The 19,504-nt window shown below is 38.2% G+C and overlaps 1 protein-coding gene across 2 annotated transcripts in view; it reads left to right on the forward strand.

Moving 5' to 3' along the window:
* MEMO1 (mediator of cell motility 1) overlaps positions 1 to 18,658 on the forward strand; it is a 30,670-nt gene extending 12,012 nt beyond the window's left edge. The window contains exons 2-9 of one of the 2 annotated variants that reach the window (XM_032683248.1): positions 4 to 85; positions 5,500 to 5,568; positions 7,515 to 7,627; positions 8,980 to 9,091; positions 10,065 to 10,207; positions 11,369 to 11,445; positions 16,524 to 16,628; positions 17,943 to 18,562. In XM_032683248.1, coding sequence (XP_032539139.1) covers positions 4 to 85; positions 5,500 to 5,568; positions 7,515 to 7,627; positions 8,980 to 9,091; positions 10,065 to 10,207; positions 11,369 to 11,445; positions 16,524 to 16,628; positions 17,943 to 18,074 — 833 coding nt within the window. In that variant the 3' untranslated portion in view covers positions 18,075 to 18,562. Of the gene's footprint in view, positions 1 to 3; positions 86 to 5,499; positions 5,569 to 7,514; positions 7,628 to 8,979; positions 9,092 to 10,064; positions 10,208 to 11,368; positions 11,446 to 16,523; positions 16,629 to 17,942 lie in introns of those variants that run through there. The other variant, XM_032683249.1, reaches the window with a different exon arrangement.
* Positions 18,659 to 19,504: the final 846 nt, after the last annotated feature.

Below are 19,504 nucleotides of genomic sequence, written 5' to 3' on the forward strand. Positions count from 1 at the left end.
CAGGACCCCAGCTGAATGCACAACTAGAAGGGTGGCTTTCTCAAGTACAGTCCACAAAAAGACCTGCAAGAGCCATTATTGCACCGTAAGTTTGAAATCTGTTTTTAGTATATATATTAACACTTGATCGGTTAAATGCTTTTTTTTGTTCCTTTGTTTTGATTGATTTTCAAAATTGGTAAAAACTAGTATTTAGCTGAAAGGAATGTTGTGTAGTTTTTTAATAAGCATTTTGAATATACCATAGAATGGAAGAAATCCGTGCACATTTTGATGTATGATTAATTTCCTTTTACTGATGGACTGCAGACACAATATTCATTTGTGATCCAGTAAGATGGGTAAGAAGTGTATTGATGGAGTGCTATTCAAAGGTGACAGCCCTTTCAATGGACTTCTAGAGTAGGACAGCTACACCTACTAGGAAAAAAAAAAAAAAACACAAAAAATAAGCAAAACTCTTGCACCCCTCTTGCCCCCCAAATCAAAACTTACCAAAGCCTAAAACAAAAAGTAATGAAACATTATTCAGTTTTCCAAAATGGTTGGTTTGTTATTTTAGTTTGGTTTTCTTTGGGTTTTTTATTTGTCCACAGCTGGAATAGGGATTGTATGAACTACTTAGGGAGAATTCAGTTTCCTGAAGATAGGTGAGATGTAATGAGAAAAGTATGTTGGTCATTTCAATTAATTATGAGTTGGAAGAAAACACTAGAAAAAGCACCTTAAATATGATGGTTTTCCTGTGCTAACATAGCATTGTGTCCTAGTTAGAACAGCTGGGACCAGTTCATCACTGTGTGGGTGTAACCCAAAACTGTGTATTCTATAGCCTTCCATGCCATTTCCCAGGAACTGTTATCAATAGACCACTTACACCACCTGCCCAGAGCAGCCTGACCCCTCAGGCTATAAACCGGGTATTAAGAGGCCTGTGAGATAGGAGAATGCTCCTGTCCTCACACCCATTGTGGAACTCCCCGCCCTGAGGGAGGTACTGGGCATTCCTGCCTGAACCTGCGGATATATAATCTTGGAGTCTTGGGACTTTTTTACCACTTGTGGGATCCAGAGAAGGAGGGTGACCACCACTCCTGACCGGACTGAGACCACCACTCCTGACCGGACTGCAACCACCACTTTTTCAACCAGACTGCAACAGCACTCTCACCAACAGGTTTTCCCTCTCCTTTTACTTTGGACTCAGGGGGCCCAATGAACACCACTCTGTTCATGCCCCAGGGTGCTGGGTTATACATTTGGGTTTTGTGGGTTAAAACCAATTGTTTGCCTGTAAAATTGTATTTATTGTATTATTCTATTAAATTGTTATTCTGACTTATAGTCTCTCTGAGTTGGGTTCATTTCCCCTGCTGGTTTACCTTTAAACCAGCACATTTTTGGCACCCAACATGGGGCAGAGAGAGAAGTCAGAATCACAATTTCATTTTAAGCATTTGTCTATTTGGTTACAGAAACTCCCTGATCACCATGTTCTTTGATGTATTCACATAGATGTTGTATTTGAGCCTGTTCATATTTCCACAGATGGGGAACTATTTGCCTATTTTGATGCTCTCTTTGAGACCAGGGAGAGGGATCAAAATTGCTTTATTAATATACTATGTTTATGTCATCATAATATCAGAAGCAGTGAGTTTCATTGTGAATGTGTATTCAGTCTTGTTTGCCTGTCCTGGTTTGGGTCGCTACCTCTGGGGCCTCATTAAAAATCGCACCCAGCCCTTTGGGGGAACAGGAGGGAATGGTTGTTTCCAGCCTTTCACCTCCTTCTTCCCCTTCAGACCTACTACAACAGTTTTTGAAAATATTGAGTTCCCTTTTGATGTTAAGGACAGCATAATGTTATTGTTAGTGTTGCTTTGTCTGCTCTGTACTGTCTACACCACGTTTAGGGTTAGAACAGGGCCTTCTAGGGAGGTTGTTTGGGCGCCTGCCCTGGGAGTGGATAATGTTGAGTGGCACGGGAAGTGGGAGGACATCAGCCAGTATTTGGAGAAGTTTTCTCCTCCAATGATCTGGAAATTCACCCCTGAACAACTGCAGGATCCTGTTAGCATGATAAGACTGGTGAAGGGAAAATGCTCTGGCAGCTCCAGAGATGGCCAGCTCACAGCAACCTGCTGGGCCCCGACCACTGCCTACCGGACACTACTTGACATGGTACAGTGCTGTCAGGGGGAGGAGAGAAGGAGCAAATCCACAGGCACCACGTCCACCCAAACCACAGCTGAGTCAGAGGGAGAAAGAAATAAATCAACCGGCACCGTGTCCACACAAACCGTTGAAGAGCCAGAAGGACAACCCAAAGCAATAGCAGTCCCCCATGTCCAGAAAAGGAAATCAAAGACTAAATCAGTTTGTATAGTGAATGATGACAAAGAGGCAGGACCTTCACATCCACCGGAGGAGACAGAGCCAGAAATAATCACTCAGTCTCTATCTCTGGGTAAGCAGAGGGACCTGGATAGGTTGGAGAGTTGGGCTGATTCCAACGGGATGAGGTTCAACAAGGCCAAGTGCCGGGTCCTGCACTTTGGCCACAACAACCCCATGCAATGCTACAGGCTGGGGACAGAGTGGCTGGAGAGCAACCAGACAGAGAGGGACCTGGGAGTTTGGATTGACAGGAAGCTGAACATGAGCCAGCAGTGTGCCCAGGTGGCCAAGAAGGCCAATGGCATCCTGGACTGTATCAGGAACAGTGTGGCCAGCAGGTCCAAGGAAGTGATTCTTCCCCTGTACTCACCACTGGTGAGGCCACACCTGCAGTACTGTGTCCAGTTCTGGGCCCCTCAGTTCAGGAAGGATATTGAGGTCCTGGAGCAGGTCCAGAGGAGGGCAGCTAGGCTGGTGAAGGGACTCGAGCACAAGTCCTGTGAGGAGAGGCTGAGGGAGCTGGGGCTGTTCAACCTGGAGAAGAGGAGGCTCAGGGGAGACCTCATCACTCTCGACAACTCCCTGAAAGGAGGTTGTAGCCAGCTGGGGGTTAGTCTCTTTTCCCAGGCAACCATGAGCAAGACAAGAGGGCATGGTCTTAAGCTGTGCCAGGGGAGGTTTAGGTTAGATATTAGAAAGAATTTCTTTACAGAGAGGGTAATCAGGCATTGGAATGGGCTGCCCAGGGAAGTGGTGGATTCTCCGTCTCTGGAGATTTTTAAAAAGAGACTGGATGTGGCACTGAGTGCCATGGTCTAGTTAACCGCAGCTAGTGGATCAAGGTAGTGGATCAAGGGTTGGACTTGATGATCTCGGCGGTCCCTTCCAACCCAGCTGATTCTATGATTCCACGTGAGCTTCGGAAAGAGTTCACGCAACAGACGAATGAGTCCTGGCTGCTCCGAATCTGGGATGCCACAGCCATCAATACAATTCTGTGTATTCTATAGCCTTCCATACCATTTCTCAGGAACTGTTATCAATAGACCACTTACACCACCTGCCCAGAGCAGCCTGATTCCTCAGGCTATAAGCTGGGTGTTAAGAGGCCTGCAGGATAGGAGTATGCTCCTGTCCTCACACCCATTGTGGAACTCCCCGCCCTGAGGGAGGTACTGGGCTTTCCTGCCTGAACCTGAGGATATATATAATCTTGGAGTCTTGGGACTTTTTTACCACTTGTGGGATCCAGAGAAGGAGCGTGACCACCGCTCTCAGCTAGACTGAGACCACCACTTTTTCAACCAGACTGCAATCACCACTCTCGACACAGCACTCTCACCAACAGGTTTTTCCTCTCCTTTTACTTTGGACTCAGGGGACCCAATGAACACCACTCTGTTTATGCCCCAGGGTGCTGGGTTATACATTTGGGTTTTGTGGGTTAAACCCAATTGTTTGCCTGTAAAATTGTATTTATTGTATTATATTATTAAATTGTTATTCTGACTTATAATCTGTCTTTTGAGTTGGGTTCATTTCCCCTGCCGGTTTACCTTTAAACCAGCACACGTTGACATCATGTTTGAAGTATTCCATAATAGTATTGAATTTCCGGAAGACATTGTCCCACATTTGCCTTAATCTTTCTTGCAGGAATGTCAGGAAAGAGACCTTTCAGCTGCAGATTATGTAAGCTGGGATCTTTTTCCAGAATTGCTAGATCCTGTGATCTCACCAAAGTTTTTCGTTAGCCATACCTTTTTTTTTTTTTTCCCCCACCTGTAAAGTGGGATATATCTGATAATATTTTTGTGGAAGACAGAAGAAGCCTGTAGCAGAGCAAACCTTTCAGCAGGCTCTTTTGATATTGTCAAGTGGCATACCTTGCTACTTCTGAGCTCTTTAGAATGAGTGGATTAAGTCATGTTGAAGTAAAATCCCAGGGTAATTTTGAGGATAGCTTGCTCCATGTATCAACTCTGTGGATGAATATAGATGCAGGTGAGCATACATACGTATAAAATCCTCCTGTGCTATGAACAGGGAACTTGTATGTTCGAACATCCTGTATGTCCCAGGACATGCAGTATGTATCATTCTCAGTATCATTGTGTAAAGAGACTTGGGAAAGCTGTAGTTGTGTTGCTGCACATACTCAACTCAAAATAAGCAGTAACTATTGACCTGGAGTTGCAGGTGCTCTAGATGAGCTCAAGGGGATGATGTGACATGGGCATACTGCTGAGTGACTGTGAGCTCTTTTGCACCACTTGACCTTGGACTTTGGAAATGAATGTTCTCTGGAATTAATGCTTTTAGTGGTGTAAAGTGAATTTTCACTGGTTTCTAACAGTTTTGAAGGGAATGGGTCTTAAGATTTTAATGTGATATTTAAAACAAGTAGTCAGAATAATTAAAAATAATTTTGGAGAGCAAACAGGAACAGAGGTCAAGAAAGACCCCAGACCAGAGTGATAGGAAATGATGAATCATGTATCATGTTTGCAGTAAAAACTAGCATGCTGCATTCCACTTCTGTCTGTGTGCCCATTCACTCTCTTGCTCATGTATTCTTCTTCTGTGACAGAGCATTTTTATTCTCTGGTTTATCTGCTGTAACATATAGTTCTCTCCTTGCCAGACCCCTCTACTGTCATCGTTTTCAGTTACTGCCATGTGGATGGAAGAGCCTTCTCCAGCAGTTTGCTATTCCCTTGTTCCATGACTGCACACTTAGTGTTATCATGAGCTTCTGATAATGTGCAGTTGTGCACTCTGCACACCAGTGTCCTTTAAGAGTGATGGAAGGGGCTGTGTTTTGGACATTTATTTACTGTCAAATGGCCATTGATCGTTCTTTAATGGGTCGGTAAACGGTCACTGATAGTTCTTCAACAAATATATCACTTGTGTGATCAGTACTACAGCAGTGCTCTCCTGCTCTTTCAAGAGTTGGCTTTTAGATCACTCTTACTATTTCTAGCTTACTGGGGACAAAAAATATTCAAGATATTAATATTTAATACCAGTATCAACATATTTAAGATGTTAAGCGATATTTAACATTGTTAACATTTTATACACCTTGATTTGCAGCCACGCAGGATACACGTATTGTGGATCTTGTGCAGCCCATGCTTACAAACAAGTGGATCCTAATATCACGTAAGTATGAGTTTTTCTTTGCAAAGCAGGAGACAATGTCGTTGCAATTCTCTGAGAAGTTGAATGTTCTTTTTACATTCTTACACCTTGAAGTACTCGGGTTTTAATTTTGTACTTTTTTTAGACTTTTATGGGTCCCTTGGGTTTTAACATCATAAATGTTCAAATTGGATGTTACAAAATAAAAAAATATAGTACTGCTGAAATAGAAAATGTAAAGCAGTATTTTCAAAAATTTGTTGAAATTATTGGTAATTATAACAAGGGAGGGCTTAAAGATGTCCTTTTTGCAGGTAATAACAGTATATTACTGACATTCCACTGCTTTTATAAAAGCCCAAGCTGTTTTTTGGGGGGGTTTTTTGGAGTTTTTGGGTTAATTTTGGGGTTTTTTGTTGTCATTGGGAGGTTTTGGTTGTTTTTTAAGTCTGTTAAAATATTTGACCGTGATTCTGCATTGGTTTTTCAGTGCAGGATTATGGGCTGAATACTACCAGGTTTCTCTTCTTCTATGGAGAAAGTGACTCATGTGTTTATATAATATTTTAAGTCAGTAACAGTTACTCATTCCAGTAATTTTCGGTGGACTTTTGTTTCTAGCAAGTTTAAAATAAGAAAAATTAAAAAAACCTCCAGCATGCTACTGTAGTCTGTGCCTGCCTCTGAAAATATGAATCCAGTTATTTTAGGTTAATATAATTCTTGTTATGTTCTGCTTACTGCAACATTTTTTTAATGGCAAAAATTTAATATACCTTCAGTATTTACTCAAAGTATGTATTTTGCAATGCTAAATAAAAACTGGCTAGGTTTATTAGTTTTTCATGAGATAACATGTTGTAATATGCTCCAAAGCCAATGGGTTTAATTCTTTCTAAACTGTTGTAAACTATGTGAAAATAATTTATGGTGAGACACAAGTTTTAGAGAAACCTAGTTCCTCTAAAATTTCCAGAACAAGTTGCATTCCCCTCATTCAGTGACATGAAGTCAGTTGAACTTTATGGATCATTTGCTGTTTTACCACATGGAATGTTTAGAATTCATCTTTGAGCTGAATTATTGCATGTTTGGATATTTTCTTTTCACTAGCTTTGCAGAAAGTTATAGTATTTTAGTATACCTTGCTAATACACTCCATGTGTAAAGGAAAAAAAAACAACCCCACAACTTTACATGTTTCCCATCCTTTTAGTTCAGTGCCAGAAAAAAGATGATATCCTGAATCGGAAAAGCTGAATTTCCTATATTTTTTTGTTTCTTTTTTCTTGTAAGTCCTGTGGCAGGAGACCCTAAGCATCTAATCAAGAGCCAGGAACTGAGGACTTGATGAAATAACATCATGATGACGTGTGAAAGGTTGCAGTATCAGCTAAAGCTATGAATGTGCAGGTCCAAGTCCCTGTTGTTGATGCAACAGATAGATTAAAAACAGCATTTGAGAATTACTTTAATTTGGTGTAATCTGAACTGAGACTAATCAACTAAATAAGTGAAAAGCTCTGAATAGATGATAAACCTATAATCGTTTGAGGTCGCATTCCTATAGTTGTTGAAGGTGGTGTGTAGTGATGTGTAGCTGAAGGTTCTGTTGATCCAAGGAGAGAATTCAAAAAATCTGTTCTGAGGGGCTGTATGACATCATTCAGCCTCCAAATGAATCCAGTTAGACAGATTTCTAGCTGTTGAGTGCCCTGTGATGTATAACCTGCTTAAGAGATTTAAGGCTACAGGAAGCATTATTGAACTGATCTCATGATAATTTCTGAGATACTGAGCAAGGTTGAGCCATGGATTGATCTGTGATCTTACAGATAGCAGAGTAAAACAGTTGTAGCCTTGAGAAAGTATTGCTTTCTATGTTTTTCTTAAACTTGTTACTCTAAGCTAGGTCTCTCTACAATTGCATTTATCTAAACTGTGGGCTTTTGTGTTAATTGTTGTAGCCGAAAAATTTTCATTCTTGGGCCTTCCCATCACGTGCCCCTCTCCCGATGTGCACTTTCCAGTGTGGACATTTACAGGACACCTCTGTATGATCTCCGAATTGACCAAAAGAGTAAGTGCATGATAAAGCTTACATCTTGAAGACTGCTGAGGCTTGAGTATTAACTGTGGTACTACAGTGCTGAGGACTTGCTTGTTGAGCACTTCCTTGCTTTAAGTGGCACACAAGTGCAAATCAGGTTTTACTGCAACCAAAGCTAACTACTGAAAGATCCTGGCTGTGGCAGGCATTGTCGTGTTATAACCATAATATCTCTCTTGCTCCTGATAAGTAAAGAATTCTCAATTTTTGCTTATCTTTTCCATTTTGAGTGTGTGATCACTTGACAAGTGATCTTTAAAAGAATTTTAAAAATTAAAAATTGTTACTGTCAAAGAATATCTCACTAAACACCTTCTCCATTATTCTGTGAAGTATTCTGGCTGGAAAAAGGTACTTCAGTTGGTTCGAGTTTGATTTCTGATAGAGGAATAACAGAGGAACATGCATTATTGCATGTGACTTTTTAACTTGCAAAGTACCTGCAGAACTTAAAAATCATTAGTCCATGAAATACCAGTCTTTGGAAGTAAGCTTAAAGGTGCAATGAAGATAAATTTGATATTTTGACTTTTATGCATTTCAAGGTATACCTGTATAATACAGTATCTTTTTCAGAAGGGCTAATTAGCGCAGATATATTGTGTTTCATCGTAACTGTGATTAAGCAAGATAATTCAGGCTTTCTACCTAGTGCCTGCAGAAATTTCCTTAGGTAAGAAATGTTTTGGGTTTTGTAGAACTCCTTTATGAAAGGAGTAAAGAAGGAGGCACAACCCTACATCAAATTTTTCGTGCAGTGGATAATTTGCAAAATGTAGAAATGACTCTGAATACTCTCAAGCACACTTGAGAATAGAAAAGATAACTTGCAAATGTGGATTACTTAACCAGTTTTGGCTGTCTCTAGATTTCATGATTTGGTCAATAATAAATTGTGTTAAATAGTAACACATCCAGCAATGGCTTCACTGATCAATTTTTTTTTAATATATGATGGTGCTGTTTGTGAAAATAAGAATTCAGTGACTGGGCAAATTTATGTATATTTTCAAACATGTTTTATTTGTATTACTTGGATTTTCAGTTATGATACAAGACTTTTCTCAATATACTAACAAGTTCACTGATTTAACATACTTATTTTGTAAACTGAATCAATTACATTTGTATCTTAATTACTTGAATATCATTTTAATCCTGAATTTATTTAGAAACAAGTGGTTTGTGATGACACCCTTTGGAGGCAAGTAGTTTGTTCTAGTGGGCGTGTTCTTATAAAGATGCACTGTAGCTTGCTTTTTCACTTGTAGCAGTTTTCAGAAACATAAAGTAGTAAAAATTAATCTTTTAATTCGTTTCAGTTTATGGAGAATTGTGGAAGACTGGAATGTTTGAGCGTATGTCCCTACAGACAGATGAAGATGAACACAGTATTGAAATGCATTTGCCTTATACTGCTAAAGCCATGGAAAGGTACTCGGGCTAATTACTTCTACAAGAATGAGCATTATGTGCATTGCATTAAATGTTTGAACTACATATTAAGTGCAGTAGGAAGTAATAATGAATTTTATGGCATAGAGTACCTGGTATGGTATATAATGCTTACACTCCCCCCCACTCCAGTAAAAATTTTGGTAAGGAGAGGGTCAGAGACTAGGATAAGTTGTTGTAATAGAAACAGTGAGCAGAGCAAACACCTGAATGATGAAGTTATAACACCTCTTATAGAGAGGTTTACATTGACTTAAAATAGATTCATGAAAGCATGTCTATATTAACTCTTTCTCAGTAGCCGTTTTCCTCCCCCCTTCCCCCCCCATTTTTTGCAAGGCATCTTTGCAAGACTTTCAAATACCAATAGGTGTTTTCTGTGGGATTTTAAGTTTGTTCAGAGGTTTAATACTAATTTTGAAATCAGGGTTCTGATTACACCTGCTGTTTCAGATCTGTATATGAAATAAAAATTGTCATCATTAGAGAAAAATTGTCAATTTGTGTTGGGGGTTGTTCCCACATGTACAGGTCGCATCTTTTTATTTTTATTATTTCTTCCATTGTATTTTGAGTTTTCCTTGGAGTATCAGTATACACCTGGGTACTTAGCTTGAGCATTTTCATATACATTTCATATACTTTGGAGAATTACCCAACATGCAGCATCTATACAAGTTGAATCTAATTCTGATTTCACTGTGTCTTTTCTTTTTGTTTACCTGGTGTTTTCACTTTGCAGCAAAGTTAAATACTGCATTTGGGGGTGTGTGTTGTTTTCTGAAGTTTTAAGTACTTTGAGGTTCTAAAACAACATCCTAGTATGACCTTAGCAAATTACTATCTTCAAATCAATAGTGACCTTTTAAAACATTCTGCACTTTCAGTTAGCAAGCCCTGAAAAATCTTCAGATGTTACTTGAACTACAACCTTTTTTCTTTTGCTTATAAGCCATAAGGATGAGTTTACTATTATTCCTGTGTTGGTCGGAGCACTGAGTGAGTCAAAAGAGCAGGAATTTGGAAAACTCTTCAGTAAATACCTAGCTGATCCTAGTAACCTCTTTGTGGTTTCTTCTGACTTTTGCCATTGGGGTAAGTTTCATATCTCTTCATGATAACAGTATGTTGAATCTTTTGCAGTTATTTTCAAATAATGTATTTTTTAAACATTGAACATTTTAACTTCTTGTACATGTATTTTTGAAACTTAAATGCCTTTGTCAGGTTAATAAAAGGATTTTTTAAAATCTGGAACGATAGGTGAAAAAAATTGATGTGATAATGTGTTTTCAGTATAGTGGGGGAAATAAATGGTGAAGGTGTGTGGGTTTATATGCATCTTCTTCCTGTTGCAATGTAATAATTGTCTGAAGTTGCTTGCTCTTTTTACTCTTCTTCTAAGCACCTCAAACAACTTGCAAAACTAATTAGCTAAAAGTTCACTGGACATGGCCACATTCCTCTGACGGAAATAAGTTTTGTATGTTTTACTGCTGGGTAAGATAGCAGATGGAGTATTTATGCCAGCTCACCAGAGCTATCCCAGTTCATCTTGGTGGCAGAGCTAAAAAGACTCCAGAAGCCTTGACTTCTGTCCTCCTTTAACACTTTATTTTTCTTTTAAGTGTGGTAGTAGCTGGAAAAGGGACTGCTTCAGAAAGATATGTTACGCAACAGACCTTCTTTCTTTTTTTCCTTGTCATCTTTGGTCAACTTACATAATTAAGTGCATATTTTACTCATCTTTGAATTGTGGAGTAGGTGGAAGTATATATCATGACCTGGGTTCTGTTGTGGTTAATGAACCATCTAGAACTGTTCATTGAATTATCATAAATTTTTTCTTTTAACCTTCATTTACTGTGGGTATTGTTGTGCAAGCAGAAGTAGCCTGACTCCATGGTTGACTTGGCCAAGAAGGATAGAGAAATGAAATGTTGCTTTACTTTTTAATTTATAGAATTGGATTCCAAGGCAATAACAGGCAATTAATAAATGATACTGCAGTGTCAGTTCTACGTAGTAGGTTTCTCTTTAGGAATATAGCTACCCATCCTGTATTTTCTTTTTACTTTGTTTCTGGGCTGCTACTTGATGATAGCCCTAGAATTTTCTCAGTGGAGCTAAAACGTATAAAATAAATGAAGATTACTAGTTTACAAATATTATACTTTCAAATATTTAGTAAGTACTAGGGAGTGTTTTAGCTACAATTTTTCCCTTTTTTATTTTATACATGATTTTTGTTTCAAGGTCAGAGGTTCCGTTACAGTTACTATGATGAATCCCAAGGAGAAATTTATAGATCCATTGAGCACCTAGATAAAATGGTAAGTTTTCAGATTTGGTGGAACTAACTAACAAATTTCTCCTGTACATTACATTTCTTTGAACACTTTAGAAATTTCTCTAACAAAATATTATAGATTAGCTATTTTATTGAATGTATCATTTTCCTTTGTTTAGCACAATAAGAACTTAGCTGTCGTTTTTAGTTAGTATCCTCCATTTTACTGACTGCACACAATTATATTGTGGGTATAATCTAGTAAGAGTAATTTATGAGAATAAATGCATGTTCACCTACCTAAAATGCCCTAGTGTCACGTAATTCCTGTCCGCGTACCTTCTTATGTTTTTGAGAGTCAGTAAGAATCATGCATGGAGTATTGTGGCAGTTCAGGTTTGATAGCTGTGATACCTGCGTATGGAAACAGCATTGTGATTGTGCTAAAGGTTTCAGCAACGTCCATTTTGAGGAGGAAAGGCTGTAGGGGATTGCGCTGATCAGGAAAATGAGTCACCACCATACTTGGTAGGAGTGTTCCCCTTGGCCCTTACTCTGTAGTACATGGTGGGAAAGAGAAGTAGACCATACTTCATTCTGTGTTTGGTGAAAGGCTGAGAGGAATGCTAAATACATAAAGGTTATGATGCCAATTATGTTGTGTTTCCTTCGCAATCACAGGAGCCAAGGATTTATTTTTAAATTAAAAAAAGGTTAATGTTGAAGACTATACTTAAGGCACCGAATAAAAGTAATTCTTTTGGAAATACATAATCTTAAAATTTGTTTTAGAACTGCTTGCATCATTTATGTAATTTCTGTAGAATCTGTCAGAAGAGAGAACTGTTGTTGTTTCTGGCATATTAATTTTTTCCTTGTCTTGAAGGAATAAATCCTATCTGCTGGAGGGATCTTTTAAGTTTTTTTCTCTGTGTATCCATATTAATCTTTGTTTTTCCACTACTCATTACTGGAATAGGAACAGTAAATAACTTGCCTTCATTCTGTTTATCTCATTTTTAATAATTCTTGTAGTCAGTTGATGGCTTTCTCTATCAATACAAGTGGTTTTCTACAGAATCCCAGAATTTGCAGCTCTGAATGTTTTTGCAGGAGAGCAGATTACAGTGCATTAGCAAACATTAGTTTCCCTTTGTTAATTTCTGTGGTTAAAGCTTCAAGACTGGACTTTGGCATTTAATTACTTTTAGGAAAGGCATTGCTGCACCAACTCTTTCTTTTGGTAGTTATTCAACCAAAAGGAAATTACATTTTTTGTGACATGGAAAATCATGTCTACTGTTTGAAAAAGTATTTTTATAGTACTAAAATTGGCTTAATTTTATTGGACCTAGCTAGGAAAGCAGTAGGCTGAACGCTTTGTAAGCAGGAAGGCATTCTGGGTTAAGATGAAATCAGTTTGCCTTGGAAATGCCCTTGTGGAAGGATAGTGGTCTCTTCCTTATTTGGACTGAACCTTGCATATAGGTGCATAATGATTTTCCCACCTAGTGCATAAAAACTGGTGAACACTTTGGGTATTGAAGTTTTACTAAGCTGGTAACCATGGTGAGAAATTTTATTTGCTGTGATTCTAAGTTAGAGCCATTAGACTCCAGCATGAAAAAATACAGAGTAGTAAATATTACTAGGCAGACATCAGTTTCTCCATGGTAATTGTTGATATGAGCACTGTCACCACAATGCACTCTGTGAAGTGACAGTAAAAGAAGTAAATAAACTTCATGGTTAATAGGGGGTACCTTAGGGAAGAATCCTCAAACGAAGAGTTATTGAGTAGCTTGTCTACAATAGTTTGTACAGAATAACCTGCTAACTACCATCTTTTTAAATAAAAGGCAGGGGGGGAGTATTTTGTAAGATGTTGTTGAAGTGTAATTATTCTTGATTATGACTACCTAGAAAATGCAGACAGCTCTCTTCAATCTTCACTGCCAGATTGCTCATTTTATATGAGCATATTATTTATATGGGAAATGTTATGCCTCACGTGAGTCAATGGAAGGATTCTGTTACCCTGAATACTGACCATGCAGTCACTGAGGAAAGCTATGCAGGAACAGCCAGCAGTGGTTGTGCAGGAGCCATGCTCTGCACTGGTGGCTTCTTAGGTAGCTCTAATGAACTGCTGAATTCCGGTGGCTTCTGCAGCGCTGCTGCAGTATGCCAGGACCTTCCACAGTGCTCCAGCCTGGGAAGGCTTCTTAACCTGAGCATAATGCAAGACAATGACTCTCTGCCTGACTCCCAGATCCCTGCGGTTTCTGCTGTGTCCAACCAGTAATTTTCCTGTTGGTTGTTTATCTTCCAGTCTGAGTGACTACACATGCAAAGATAGTTGGACTGGATGGTATTAAGACCAAGTTTGTTTCTACTTCCATTAGAGGGCTACTAGTTTATATTTTTAAGTGTGAAGAAGCAGCTGAAGTGACTTATAATAAGCTTTAATTTAACCAACCAGAGGATTAGTGGAGTACAGTGTGAAATAAACCTATAGGTTGGTGGAGGTTTTGTGTGTTGGTTTGGGTGTTTTGGGTTTTTTTGTAATTTTGGTAAGCTTGTAGATGCTTGATCCTGTTAAGGGATGATATTTAGAAATGTAACTGGTTTTAATCATATTAAGTGCACTGTGCTATGATATTGTAGATGCTATTAACAGTGTCTGGGTAACTGAGGTATGCAACTGCTATGTGATGCCATAATAACCGTGTGATAAACTGCAGAACTGTGTTTGCGTTTTTATCATGTGGGTTTTGTCATGTGTTTTAACTCTGTTCTAAGCCATGCCTGGCTGAGTTGTTATAAATACTAAAAATTAGTAGCTTCATAATTCTGCTTTTTAGAAAAATACAACCTGACAAAAAATGTTTCCTTTGTTCCTCAATACCATTTTAGGCTGAGAAATGAGCTTGGTAGTCTTTGCTTCTCTGCCACAACAATTTTTAAATCCAAAAGATTGAAAAGTTCAGTACAACTGACTACTTATAGGATATTTGTTAAAACCCATTTCCTATGGATTTTCTCCAGTCTGTAATGTATGGAACTCTGTTAGCATTTTCTGGGATGAACTACATAGCTCTAAATGTTTTGCAGTGCTGAACAGTGCATTGAAATAGGCTTACTAGGCATTCTCATAAACCCGTGTCCATTCATTTGAGACAAATGCTCAAATGCCTCTGCCCAGTATGTTCCAGTGACTTGCAACTATAAAACAAGTCTCTCAATTGAGCAGCCATTTTCATTTTTTGGAAAGGTTGTGAAAGGATTTACAAAGAGATAAAATTTATTCTCATGAACTGTTCAGTATCTGAGTAAGCACCTTATGCATGTTTAGTTTCACTTGAGTATGTAGTCAGGTTTGGTTCTGCTTTCTTTAGCAGGACGTATGTGTTGACACGTATGATTTACAAGTAAACGGGTAGTTCAAAGACATGCTTTGTAAATTCTAGAAATGCAATGGTATCTGTGTGATCACTGCTAGTTAGCGAATACCTACTGTTAGTTTTTTGGCACTCACGTTCTGTAGATCTGGAGTGATTAACTGCTGTAATTACCAGCCAGGGGTCCAAACATGAGCTCTTGCCAACAACTGGTCAGCATAATTTGGTTTTGTTTTTCCATAAAATTTATTTCTCTATGAATTCATCTTACATCTGTTTCTGTTTAAAAGTACACAAAGGTGGTGGTTATGGTTGCTGTTTTGAAATTCTCCCTGACTCTCCTGGGAATCTCCAGCTCCTCCATTGTAAGCTGTGATCCAGTCTAAATAATTAGTGTGTCTGCCAGATCAGCCAACACCCTTGCAGAGTGTTTGGAAGGTTTTGCTCTTGAGGTGGAGACTTCAGACTGACTGCTTCCTGCACTGTGGTTACTTCTTTTATCACCCACATTTTCCCAAAAATAGGGACAGGGGCTGGGAGAATGGCAGAAATCTTAGGCGAAATTTAACTCCCTTTCTGATATCAACCTCCCATTGTTCCCATGCAAAGTGTATGTTTTTTCCAGTCTCTAAGGAAAACCTTCCTGTTTTACCAGCAGAAGCAGCACAACTATGTGTACTGAATTACTGAGTGTGTGGAGCTCATTTACCTGGTGAAGGGAATTCATCATTTTCAGAGGAAGGAAAAAAGTAAGAGGATGGAGTCTAATACAGGCAAAATAGCAAAGCCATGATGTAACCCAAACAATAATTGATTCAGACTTGCTTTAAACTACTTTCATTATGTTTGATCTGCTCTGTGGGATGGCGTAAGAGTAGGCTGTATCTGGAGTTGTAGGATTCTTTTTGCTTTTAAGAATGCAAATGTTTGTGTATGTGGAAGGTTTTGTTTTCCACATGTGTGCTGATATTCTTAGTGTGACTCCATGGGATCATGGGTCTTGCTGTGGATGGAGAAAAGGATGTATATATGTGACTGTCTCATGTAAAGTGGAAGCATCATCTCCTGGCTCTTACATTTTTGTGGTGCAACAACTTCATAGTACTTTAGAGATGTTCTGGATCTGCTTTTTTATGTTCTGAGCAGATGGCCAACCCATGCCCAGAACAATTGCCTTGCATGCCTGACATGTCTAGGATACATTACATTTGCTCTGTGTGTGAATTGCATGTGTGCTTATCGATAGTTTATCCAGGGTTTTTGGACTCACAGGAGTCCCAGGCAAGTGGTTGGCCCTGAGCTTGCTCTGTTACCAGGGAGAGGAGATGAAGGCATGACTTCTTCCTGCTTTGCCCTTTTAGTAAATTTGTCTGGTTGTAACTGTACCAAATCCTATGGAAGTAGGATACCCTTGGAGAGTGGGGATCAGCTAGTCTGCGGAATGAGCTCTTTTAGCATGAGCTTCACTGGTATCTGCAAAGATAGCTTCACAGATCTGTGGATCATGGACAGCTTTGGAAGAGCTCCTGCACTCTTATTTTGGCAAGGGATGGAAACAAGATGACTGCAAGCTAGAGCTCACATGCTGAGGTTTCCCTGATATCCTCGGTACAAAGTGAAGGGTTTTTCCTCCTGAACTGTTCTGTTGTAATAAATAGGTGATATATAAACATCTGCTTATGAATGTGTTACGTAATTATTGCTAACGATTCTTTTTCAGGGTATGAGCATTATAGAGCAGCTAGATCCTGTATCTTTTAGCAATTACTTGAAGAAATACCATAATACAATATGTGGAAGACATCCTATTGGAGTGTTATTAAATGTAAGTAACTTTTGATTTGTTGAAGAATGTAACTTTTAGAAAAATGCTTACATTTGTTTAAAACACAGTATTGCTGCAGCATTCCTTATTTCTAAAATGACAAACCTTGAATTAATTTATTTTTCCAAATGTTCTCAATTTGGTCTCCAATTTCCATGTCTTGCATATAGACAGACGTCAGCTCTTAAAAGGGCTGAGAGTTTTCAGTTCCCTAGGGGAGATGAGGTACACCACATTGCTTTTGAATTTCAATGAAATGCAATCATTCACTTTCTCTTGGCCTTAAAAAAAATGAACAAATAAATCCATCTCCCTGAAAAAGTACATACTTACTCTTCAAACCAGTACTTACAAACACGTATATATTTTTTCTGTATTGCTGTTAGCTAGCTATTGTGAGTGCCTTGTGATGTCTGGCAACATTTTTGACTTTTGCAAATATGGTGAGAGATTGCCTCTGTAAGTATTAGTGCAGTGCACCATTAACTCGTAAATTAACAGCAATTAGAATTCAGATTAACTGGTACTTTCTATTTACTGTATTCTGCTTTGGTGATGCAGTGCAGACATAAACCTGGCTTAACTTAGTTGTCTAAATTTGGTCCACAGCTACTTTACATCACTGCTGGAGTGCTGCAGATTTGTCATATTGCTGATTGAATCTCACTTATTTTTACTCTAAATCAAATCTGAAACAGGAAGCATGTTAACTTTTTTAAAATTCACTGGCAATGTAGTCTGTATGGAGAACATACAGAGGAACCTCTTGAAGTGAAGCTTGTAAGAGCAGTATCAATACTGAGGACGCAAAATTTAGTACTGTGACAACTCTGCAAATATACCTAACTCTTACCTTCAGATAATGATTAGTTTTGCAGTGAATCAGAGCTAAATTCTGTTTATTCACTTTTACCAATTGTCACGCTTTAATAAATTATCCTTGTACATTATTTTTCATTAATGGAAGAAATACAATCTAAAAAGTGTTAATAGTGTTGGGGTTTTCTCTATTACATCTCTGTGTCTATATCAACTCCCCATGGAACTGAAAGCATTGTTTCTGAGGGACCTATTATGAAAGGTTGTTTAGTATTGGTTCAAAGAACTGCATGAATGTATATAATGCAGTGGGGGGGAGCGTCAGTGAACGAAAACGCACACAAATGGTTAGTTCCACAAATTACGGGGAGGTGCTTATATTATGAGCTTATGAGGACCTCCAAAACAGGGGGAAAAGACTGAGAACTAGAAAATGTTGTAATTTCACTGATACCATTTTTAATGGCCCCTTTTTATTTCCCCCCCTCTCTTTAGGCTATCAACGAGCTCCAGAAGAATGGAATGAATATGAGCTTTTCATTTTTGAATTACGCTCAGTCAAGCCAGTGTCGAAACTGGCAAGACAGCTCAGTGAGTTATGCAGCTGGAGCACTTATGGTCCACTGAACCACTGAATGCTCAGGGATGGCACCTGCACACACTCTGTATACGGGGTCCCAGCCTAGCCCTTACAAAGATACAGTCCCTGGTCTTTGAGTATACTGAAACCTCAAACTAATAGAACTCTGTTCTTTTCTAGTAGGTGTAGTCCTTCCTTAGTTTCAACTCATTTAAAAATGCTTTCTTGTTTAGGACAATGGAAGGAAGGCTGGTATAAGAACTTTTTGTGCGCTTTTTTTTATTTGCCTTTTTTTTTCTTTTTTTGTTTTTTGGGGAAGAGATAATGGCTGTGAAGGCATGGTGGTAGACTGTCCTTACAAATACAACATATAAAGCATTTACCATATCCTAAATTTGCACTCTTTGCAGACCTGTGCACATATACTCTGCTTTCAGAATAGTTTTGCAAGTTGTAAACGGAAAAAGGGGGTGGAAGCTTTTTAATAAAAGAAAAAAAAAAGGAAAACAACGCATTTATAAATTATCCTGTATTAGAATATAATAAAACTCCAATATAGTCAGTTACTACCCGTGATGTACAACAGATATCTTCTATTTTAGTTGCTAATAAAGGGCTACACAAACCAAAATAGTCTGATTTAAACTTATTGCTTTGTGTTCTGTATGTGGCTGCTTGTCATTAACATTCTTTATCCTCAGTTCTTGTGCTTGATAATTCAGCCATTCTGTAAAATACTTTAGAATGTATTTTGTATTCAACATTTCTTGACTACTTCATTTACAGATTTTTTTTTTTTAATCTTAAACCTGCACTATGAGTTCAGCAAAAGAATTTGAATAACTTTTTTGTATGGTCTTAATTTTTTTCACAATTATCTATGTAGTAATATCTTTTAGTATGTGATACAAATTTGTATCAGAAATACTTTTAATGATTTTTATGCTAAGTTTGATTACTGAAGTGAAATAGATGCAGTATTTTTGTTTGAAATTACTTGAAAACAAACAGTAGCTTGAAAATGGTAATTCTTAGAGTATCTGTCTGGCATTCAGAGGCCACAGAAGCCATACAGTGCTAAGCTTAAGCAATTATTCTGCAAAGATTATTTGGGAGGGGAAAGTCAGACTTCTCTTTTTATCTTTCATTTTTATTTTTTATTCTTTGACTGTGGATAGAAATAGTTTCATTTTTTTTAAACATTATCACATCTTAAAGGTTCTTGAACTTTCTTCCAGCCAAAAAAATGATGTAATTATTTCATTTGTCATTCCTGAAGACTTCCTTTTGTTCTAATAAGAAATGCAAAGTAGGATGCAGTATTGACTCATTATCTAAATGGAGATTTCATTCCCTGATATTTCACCTGCTGTCAAGAAACCTAGTACATTCAGCTTTTCTGAGTGGCAGAGGGGAATTTCAGAATTCAATTTAGATTATCTCTGAAAGTTGTGGGAATTGCTGCCTGTGAGGTCTT

The sequence above is a fragment of the Chiroxiphia lanceolata genome, chromosome 3 (assembly GCF_009829145.1).
Source record: "Chiroxiphia lanceolata isolate bChiLan1 chromosome 3, bChiLan1.pri, whole genome shotgun sequence".
NCBI classification, from domain to species: Eukaryota; Metazoa; Chordata; class Aves; order Passeriformes; family Pipridae; genus Chiroxiphia; species Chiroxiphia lanceolata.